Genomic DNA, 9,302 nt, shown 5'->3' with positions numbered 1-9,302 from the left:
AAAAGAGAAAAGAAAAGAAAAAGATAACAACATTAACACCACGTACGTTCTTATTGGTGTCATGGATCAGCAATACTTGTTGATCGCATCTTTATTGATTATTACGTGTCTTATTTTCTTTACTCGAGTCAGATTGTACACATAAAACAACATTTAATACTAAAGAAATCAGTGAAAGTGCAACTTTTTCCAATGGACTGTACTCGCTTATGACCGAACACAGCGTTACAAAATTAAGATTGAGTTGTAAATTTATATAAGATAAAAATAAGTAAGATAATTAATATATAACAAAAAAAATCATAAAGTTATTATTTTAAAATTTTGAACTGAAAATGTTTATTTGACTTTTTATATAGACTTACTCACGCTCTATTTGAATATTTTTTTTTTCTCTAAAAAACCCAATCTTATAAGGGAGATATAGTTTATCATGCTTCAAAGGAGATATTATATAATATAAAGAGACTTATTCTTGAAAAAAAACAATTAAAAATTTAAGATGAGCTAAAATTCTTATATTAAAAATAAATAAAATATCAATATATAAATAAATAAAACTCATAAACCTGTTAGGTTAAGAACTTGAAAGTGTTAAGAACGTCTAATGGTGTGAAATTAATGTTAGCTATTTTAGCTTTTCTGGAAAGTCAAGACTTAAAAGCCTTAAATTTCTATCCAATGTGTGATCCCACCTGTACCTACTTCTTTTCTCCGTACAATTTATTGAAACAATTTGATTGGGGATACATTTTAGCACTTTAGATTAAAGCTAAAAAGAACGATGTACAAAGCTAAAACATTATACATATATATTGACATGCACACTATAATTATGCATATACTATAATTACAAATGATCAACAGAAAAGATGAAGAAAAAACTAAGAGTATTTAAGAAGGTGGAGTGAGTTTAAAATATTAGAATGCGAGGAATGATGAGCATAAAAGTGGTGTTTAAAACGAAGTAGAGAAAGAGGTTTAACAGTGTTATGGCTCCCCTTTCACTTAATGAGTAAGGACAGTGTGAAAAAGTGATGTGATGAAGATAACATTCACAATGACTTCCTTTAGAGCTGTCTAGGAACTCCATTGTTTCGTTTAATAACGCAAAAATGCAACCAAAGTAGCTTTTAGGCTCTACGATTGTTCTCATCCCACGTAAGGGAGAATCTGCTTTTTACGTATTCTCTCAATATTATTCATTTCAAAAGGTGCTAACGATTAGCGAAGCACACTTTTCTGTGGGGCAGTGCTTTATCTTCAGACCCTGTAAAAAATATTCAAAAACCAAATTACCATGGAAGTTACTAACTACAATACATGCTTGAGAAACCAGCATGGATAAAGAACTTTCTAGAACATGCCCCATTCTCGTACGGTTCATTACTGTTTATACTTGATTTTGATGAAGCTTTAAGCTAAATCCTTTTTTTTTTTCATATGGTTAAGGTAATGAATTAATAATTGATGGAACAAGATGCATACTAGCCAACTTTTCACAGTCAAAGTTCCAACCTTGAAATTTCACCCACTTGAAATTTGGAAGATACCATGCCATCATGAATGGTAGTCGATTATGTGGATACTTTTCAATTACCATAGTACCCTTCGGAATCTAAAAAATGACTGGATCTGATTACAGAATCCAACAACCTTATCCTCAAAGGTTCCAACTTGCAATGCCTTCTGCATTTTCAGGCCAAAAAATACAGAAAAATAAGGAAAAGAAAAAAGGGTAGAGAGGCAAAAAAAGAAAGGGAAAAATGGCATTACATTTTCTCCCAACTGCACACCCCTTCTGTCTACCATCATCACCTTCTTTGTCATTGGCAACACAATCACAAGTTTACCGCTCCATCAATTGTAGTGTGAAAAGGCAATTAACACTTTGCAGAGCAGTTAATCAGCCATCAGTGCATCCCCCAATTCTGACCAAAAGAGGCTTATCCATCAGTTTTCTCACCACTTTTGTGCTTTCATTTGCTGGTGAGGGTTCTCATGCAGCTATACTTGAAGCAGATGATGATGAGGAGCTCTTGGAAAAAGTGAAGAGGGACAGGAAAAAGAGACTTGAAAGACAAGGTGTGATCAAATCCTCCACCAAAGAAACAGGTCTGATCCTGCAAAATTCACATCTTACTTCTCCCTAGATCACATTATCGGGTGAATGTGGATGTACTTTCAAATTTACCTAAAGATGACCACTAATTTACATTATTGGTTTGCCCTATTATGTGTTTCCTGAACCTGAAATTCATTTTCATGGCTCTTTCCTTTCATTGATTGACTCTGTTCTCTCTGGAATGCAAATAAATGTTATATTGTTAAGTTTAGAGTTTGCAAACTATAGCAGTGAAGTACTTGAGCCTAATTCTTGAGGGTGTGAACGAACAAAAATCTCTCAAAAGTGCACACATTGAAGAGACCACGTAAGAGTGTGAGATAGAACTCTTATTTCTCTTACATGATGAACTTCTATTGATTTGTTCTTGTACTTATGTGCTCAAGTTCCATTCATGGTACCAAAAACAGCAGTCTTTTAGGGGTAGTACTAAAAGAAAATGTTTAGGCTGCCTTCTTTTTCACTAAACTGTTAAATTCAGCCAGCTCAATTTCCCTCAGTGACTTAGCAACTCAAAAATTGAAAAATGTTTGCAGGGTATCTTCAGGATCTGGTATATAAACTGAGTGAAGTTGGTAAAGCAATTGAAAACAATGATCTACCTAAAGCCGCTTCTGTCTTTGGGAGTGGCACTGATACTGATTGGGTCCAGAAAGCTAATATAGCTTTGAATAAGGTTAGTTTGATTTTTCAAGTAGTTGAAGTCCTTATGAACACTTTTGTATGAAATTTTCCTTTGCAAAACGTGTCAGTTACTAATCAGTTGCAGTTATACCACTATTATCACCATACTAGTGTGATCCTATCAGAAGTTCGTAGATGGTGTACTTTGCTATGATAACATCAATCATCTATTTTCTTTGTCAATCACTTAATCTGCAGTAGTTTTTCCTCCTTGTGTGTGAGGTACAATGAAGTTGAATATTGGAATATACTCTTTAATCTCCATTTAAAAGTTTGAACTTTTGTACTTATTTATTCAAATATTGTTAAGTGGATATCTTACAGTTTCTGGGTAATCTTTTTAACAGTTGAGTGCCAGTCCTGAAGAAAAGACTGAGGTTGACACATTCAATTCCTCCATAGCTTCATTGATTTCATCAGGTATCAACTTTCATACACAACACAAGTAATTTTTTTTATTCAGGTTTATGTAATTAAGAGTCAGGGCGCACTAAAAATGGTGGGTACGAGATCCTTTGCCTTAAGCTAACTCTTATTTGTATTTTTTATTTTGTGGCAGTTGCTAAGAATGATGTTGAGTCGTCCAAAATTGCCTTTGTGTCTTCGGCCAGTGCTTTTGAGAAGTGGACCTCCTTGACAGGGCTGATTGTTCAGCTTAAAGGGCTTTGATGGAAGCTACTACAACACAGTTTATCTCATCTCAAAATTTGTTAAATACATTAACTTCTCGTCTGGGTCACCTAATTGGTGTCTTGGTGCAGTCTCATTTCAGCTTTATCCATCACCACTACAAAATTCCAACGTACTCATCATTCGTTGCTCAAAATCTCTGGGCTTGAGTGTGAATAGTCTTGCGCAAAATTGCAATTTTGATGTTGACGAGAATTTAACTTAAATGTTTTTTTCTTGTTCAACAGACGGCACAAATAAAAGGCTTTCAAGTTGATGTAGGAAGACCAAAATTAAATTGTGGTTTGGGTCAAATAAAAAATCATTCTTTGATTATTTTGTTATTCACTGCACCATCTTTACTTTTACCACCCCTTCTCTGGTCACTAAAAGAGCAGAAAAATACGCCGAGGGTCATGAGCAACACTACACATATTCGCGGCTAATTGTTACAACTATTGCTCTTTTTTTGAAACCATACGTACTCTTACACGAACAAGCAGAGCCTTTTCCTTTAAATAATTTACACAACTCTTGTGATTATATAAATACACTCTCATGATGTGTTGGTTTAGTAATATAATGCAAATATAATACCTGCAGCGTAAATTGGACCGATCTTTCAGCCCGCACAAATGGCAGTAAACAGCAAATTACGTTATAAATCCTGAGATAACAATTTAGAAATGAAATATTTGGGTTCACGATCGTACACGATTACAGGTCCACATCACATACAGGTATCTTACAACATAACTTTACGAAGGGAACTAGAAGCTACACGTCTCTACAACACATAGAAGGATGGTACATTATAGAACTACTCTATAATTGTCTATAGTTTCAATAAACAATCAGATAAATAACATCACAACAAAACTACGGTCATACCCGATCTAATGGGGTCAGAAAGAGAAAGAGAACCCAAGTTTATTATTCCTTATTTGGGTGTTTCACCTAACCAGTTCAGCTTCCATTCTCGGTCAACTCTGATTCAGCCTTCTTATTTATATCATGAACCTTAAAATGTGCTTCATCATTCACTTGAGTGCCTTTGTTATGTTCCACCTTATTCTCCCCTTCCAGTTCAACCTTCTTCTCATTAGTTCCATCATCTTTCTTTGACTCCTCGAGTGGCTGTCCAACCTTTTCTTCATCATTCACTTGAGATACTTGAGTACCTTTACTATGTTCCTCCTTATTCTCTCCTTCCAGTTCAACCTTTTTCTCATCAGTTCCATCATCTTTCTTTGTCTCCTCCAGTGGCTGTTCAATCTTTTCTTCATCTTTACTCTGAACAACTTCAGAGCCCTCAACTACTTTGTCCTCGAGTTTCTCTTTTGAGGTATGTACCTCTGCCTCAGCAATCTTGAAATTTTCATCATCCTTAGGTTTATCAGTATTTTCTCCATGATGAGTGGATTCGTTGCCATCTGTATCCTCTACTCTCTTCTCATCTTGGTTTTCCTCCACAACATTTTTTTCCTGCTCTAAATCTTTATGATCCTTAGTTTCATCAGCTTCTTCCATTTGCACTTCTTTTGTTTCATCTTTTTCATCTTCCTGAGAAGCTTCTTTTTTCAAAGCTGGCGATTTCTTGCCACGTTTCTTTGGGGGCTCATATTCTGGGGGAGGAGTAGTCTTCGCCTTCTCACTGATTCTTGCTGATCTTCTTGGGGTTTCACCAGTTCCCCAATCAAATTCAGATACAGCTGGGCCACCAGGGTGTGCTTTCAAATACTGCTCCAGTTGCTTCCGATTGTGGATCTCCTCTCCAGTTGGAGCAGTGAATACAATCTCATTTTTCTTTGGGGTTCCATACTTTTTCGGAAAGAACTGCAAAGGAAATATGATTTATGAATAATCTTATATGCTTAAACACACAACAAATTAACAGCAGTAATACATAGCAACTTTAATACATACAAGATTTTTGTTTATGTTATTGACTTCCACAGGTAATCCCTAGTGTGCAATATTCATATCACAATAACATTACACTAACGTATTTGGTACTAATGCAATTAAAACACAACTTATTATTTTAATAGCAAATTAAACCCTTGACAAAACTTGATTATGTTTTCTTGTTCCCTTTATTTCAAAAAATGTTTTTACAGTTCTAAGCATATATGTGGCTAGTTAAACATCACAGGCTGTTATTTATAAGCTAGCAGTTTTACTGTTAAAACTTCAGGAAAAGAGTAACATGGCACCAAATTAACCTTTTCCAGTCAGAAGGCTTTTCTTTCCCCCTTTAATTCTTCCATTCAGGCTATACCTGGGAAAAGTGAAAGTTCATGGAATGGTGCGGTGGAGACGAAAAATGTGAAGGCAAGTATCCGAGGCCCATACTGTGACCAATAAACAAAAACAAAATGCACACATATGGACTGTATATGAACCATTTACTAATCTAAAATTGCAGTATAGAAAGTAAACAGACAATATCATGCAGCGAAAGGACCCACGGTTTATTTCAGGAATAAGGTGACAACACCTCCTTACAAAACTCACAAAAACCTATCTAGTTTTGTATTATACAAAGACCTTTTTGTAGTTTGTTTATTTTCAGAGTTTGTAGGGAGGTTGAGCCCTCAAGATTCCTTCTGTGCCTTAGATCACCCCAAAAATATGCAATAACTTGTTATATATGAAATCAAGTTATAATAAATGCCAGTATCTCCACAATGATCTAATGGAGGACAACTAGATAGCTCAAACTCTCAATAAGTGTTCTGTAATATTTTTCATGAGGTGATTGCTTAGATTTTGTAAAGGTTTAGATGTTTTGTAAACCTCAGGAAATCAGTGCAGTTTACTTCAAGAATATGATAGTCTGTTACACGGTGGGTTACTACGATGTACAATATGGGGGAGAAAGAAAGAGAAAGACCTGGGGTTAATTTGCAGAACTGTTGCATAACATCATAAAAATGGATGCAAACATGATATTGATAATATTATGATTATTTTTACATGGTAAAACCAGATTACTTTTCTTCCAGTCAATAATCAGAAGTGGATGACATTTTAACTACTTTTTTGTAAGAAAGATATGTTTCATAAAGAAAAGTGACAACTCAAAGAAGAAAGTAATAAAAATGAATGTAAACAACTGGAAAAAAATATTCATAAAATGATTTTTCAGGCTCATTAAAGCTTCACCTACAAAAGTAACATTAAATGTTTCATGTAGATTGCCAGGCATGATTGGAGCATCATATAAATAAGGTATTCAGTATAAGAAGTAAAATTTATACAAGGAAATAAGCAGATTTAAAAGTCACAAGGAAGCATAACAGCTCCAAAAATCCCGGATTAAGCTGATTTTGTTGCAAATAATACATTAACACAGAAGTTGCACTATTTCCTTAAAGCTATATGATCCCTTCCTTACCACAAGTGTTGAAATGTCCAGAGCCCAGCTAAGAACCACACAAAATAAATCCTAAATTACCATTAAGTCTGCGACAGTTTTAGCTGAACACCTTAAAACTAAATAGGATGGGGGGAAAATTGAGAACTGAACAAGAAACTGTACTGGGATCTCTAACACTAAATTATTCAAGATTTGTTTATAATTTCAGCAACTCATTTTTTCACCTACTTTAAGGGAACGGGGAGGAATGTTTGTTAAGAACTTGGCAGGTGATCCTGATTTTCGATACAAAAATAAAACTATTCAGTATTCATATTTCTTGAACAATGGTAACGTGTAAAAGGTATCTTGTGAAATGGAGAATGATAACTTCACTCACAATCCTGGAGTCCAACCTCATCTACTGTGACACACAAAACCAAATATTTTCAGTCTAACAAATTATGCAATGTATTAAAAGAGCCACAGTCAACAAAAAATATGATAAAGGAAAACCAGAGAATATGCTCACTATCACAGACTAACGAACCCTATAAAAGCATTAGAACAAAATTTGAGAATGAGAAATTATGTAGGGCTCAAACATGAAATATCTTAAGATATTTTATGATTTCTGCCACTTCTCCTTTCACACCGCTTTAGTTTTGGGGAACCAGGAGGGTATTAAGCAGCGAAAGCTGATACTGAGACAAGAATAACACAAGCATGATTGCCCATGAAAGAATATTAATGAAAAGAGACTTAGAAAATGTAGAATGATGTCTTTTCACCAGTAGTTCAACTTAACCAAGTTTTCCCGTTGTTTTAAAAAGCAAATACTAGAAGTTCATCTATGATTGTGAAAAAGGAAGTTAATTGGTAAACGCTGCACATCCTAATACTATCACTGAATAAATCAAATAAAAACAACCAAGTGAACCAACAATAAAGCAACAAAAGATCAATTAGAACAAATGGAGCTGCCAATAAACAATAAGTCAAACTTCGTGGAGTTTCCATGCCCAAATGTGTAAGAAAAAAATCAATGATATATAAACACCAAGAACAGTAACAATGAAGTAAATAGCATGATATCCATGACATCAAGTCCAAAAACAAAAAACCTAAAAACAAAGAAAATTCCAGAAAGTAAGGCACAATATATTTGCACAAAATTGCAGTGATACATGGGCAGCAAACTTCTTCGGTCACAGTTATTAGCTATAAAAAAAGGAAACTTTCTTGTAACTACGACATAAATAAAATCTTTTTTTTTGGACAAAAAATAAATAAAATCTTTACTACAGGTAAACTGCAAAAAATATTAATGCAACCCCTTGCAGAAACTTCCAAAACTACAGAAATGCCACGAGATAAACATGTCAACGGAATTTTGCAAGATACACAGTTCAAACCTATCAAAATCCCTTTCCTTACACAGAAACAAAGAACACATCTAGAAAACCCTAGCATGCCACTCAACACTCAGCAGAGAGACAACTTTACGAATTCAGAAGACAAAAAGCCCGAACCTTTGCGGCGAATTTCGCAGCATAAGTAATCAGCGCGTCACAATTCGATAAGCAACAAGTAAAATACAAAAAGAGAAAATAAAATCCCTAGGTTGGGGTACCATACAGCACAACGCAACACAAATCACAAAAACAAACGAAACCCACAGAAATTCCAGTAAAAACACACAAAAAGGCACGGGATAACACGAATTCCCAAAAAAAAATTGAATAGTCAAAGAAGAAGGAAGACAAGGAATCAGAAGTGGAACCTTCTTCTTCCAACCAGTTGGAGCAGGAAGTTCCAACGACAGAGGTTCTTCCCCTGCACCCGCACCAACATCAGCACCAGCACCAGCAGCGCCAACCTCCTTCTCCACTGAACTTGCCATTTTCACCTAACAATTCCCTAACAAAAAAAATCAGAAAATTAAGGAAGAGGCACTGTACCAAAAATTGGAAAAGTAATATAGAATTTGTAATTTGTAAAGTCTTTTGGATAATTTTAAAAATAATTGAAGGAAATGAGGAAACGCGAGAGGGAGCAAGAAAATACTTGGACTTTGTTTTGTTTTGATTTCGGTTGTGTTTTGGAGTCGAATTGGGTCTTTTTGTTGTGTGCCTAAAGAGAGAGAAAGAGTTGAATTACAAGGGGAGAAAAGGGATTGAATTTATTTATTACAATATTTAATGCTTAATTATTATTTATTAATTATTTATTAATTATTGCAATAATTATAATTAAAATTAAGCAGTGAAGGGACACCTTGGAGGATGACACAAAAATATGGTTCTCTCACAAAGAGTTTGTGAGTGGATATTTGTGTTGGGTACTTCCAACCGTGACAGCCTTCTTTCTTTGTGCCACCTGTCCCACGAATCTCCTTTTTAATTTTTTGATTTATTATTATTTCGGCTTCCAATTTTTTTCAACTACGTTTAGACACGCCTC

The 9,302-nt window shown here is 34.7% G+C and overlaps 2 protein-coding genes across 2 annotated transcripts; one reads left to right on the top strand and one right to left on the bottom strand.

Annotated features, from left to right (window-relative positions):
* The first annotated feature begins 1,658 nt into the window (after positions 1-1,658).
* On the top strand, positions 1,659-3,814 carry LOC114178456 (thylakoid lumenal 16.5 kDa protein, chloroplastic). Its single transcript, XM_028064375.1, has 4 exons — positions 1,659-2,115; positions 2,662-2,801; positions 3,157-3,229; positions 3,369-3,814. Exons 1-4 carry the CDS (start codon positions 1,767-1,769, stop codon positions 3,476-3,478), a joined length of 672 nt encoding a protein of 223 aa, XP_027920176.1. The 5' UTR covers positions 1,659-1,766; the 3' UTR covers positions 3,479-3,814.
* A 317-nt stretch (positions 3,815-4,131) lies between these two features.
* LOC114178455 (methyl-CpG-binding domain-containing protein 11-like) lies at positions 4,132-8,996 on the bottom strand. The gene is made up of 3 exons (XM_028064373.1): positions 8,907-8,996; positions 8,623-8,759; positions 4,132-5,314 (listed from the first exon to the last, which is right to left on the bottom strand). Exons 2-3 carry the CDS (start codon positions 8,740-8,742, stop codon positions 4,445-4,447), a joined length of 990 nt encoding a protein of 329 aa, XP_027920174.1. The 5' UTR covers positions 8,743-8,759; positions 8,907-8,996; the 3' UTR covers positions 4,132-4,444.
* Positions 8,997-9,302: the final 306 nt, after the last annotated feature.

This window comes from Vigna unguiculata, chromosome 3, assembly GCF_004118075.2.
Source record: "Vigna unguiculata cultivar IT97K-499-35 chromosome 3, ASM411807v1, whole genome shotgun sequence".
In the NCBI taxonomy this organism is placed as follows: domain Eukaryota; kingdom Viridiplantae; phylum Streptophyta; class Magnoliopsida; order Fabales; family Fabaceae; genus Vigna; species Vigna unguiculata.
The sequence above is the reverse complement of the archived record's forward strand: the minus strand, read 5'-3'. Positions and strand labels throughout refer to the sequence as shown.

What these genes read in the sequence shown, in the direction of transcription:
- LOC114178456 (XM_028064375.1), top strand. Translation starts at nt 1,767, where the DNA reads ATGGCATTACATTTTCTCCCAACTGCACACCCCTTCTGTCTACCATCA. An exon ending in ATCCTCCACCAAAGAAACAG is followed by an intron (nt 2,116 to 2,661) that starts GTCTGATCCTGC and finishes AAATGTTTGCAG; the next exon opens with GGTATCTTCAGGATCTGGTA. An exon ending in AGCTTCATTGATTTCATCAG is followed by an intron (nt 3,230 to 3,368) that starts GTATCAACTTTC and finishes ATTTTGTGGCAG; the next exon opens with TTGCTAAGAATGATGTTGAG.
- LOC114178455 (XM_028064373.1), bottom strand. Translation starts at nt 8,742, where the DNA reads ATGGCAAGTTCAGTGGAGAAGGAGGTTGGCGCTGCTGGTGCTGGTGCT. An exon ending in CAACTGGTTGGAAGAAGAAG is followed by an intron (nt 5,315 to 8,622) that starts GTTCCACTTCTG and finishes TTTCCTTTGCAG; the next exon opens with TTCTTTCCGAAAAAGTATGG.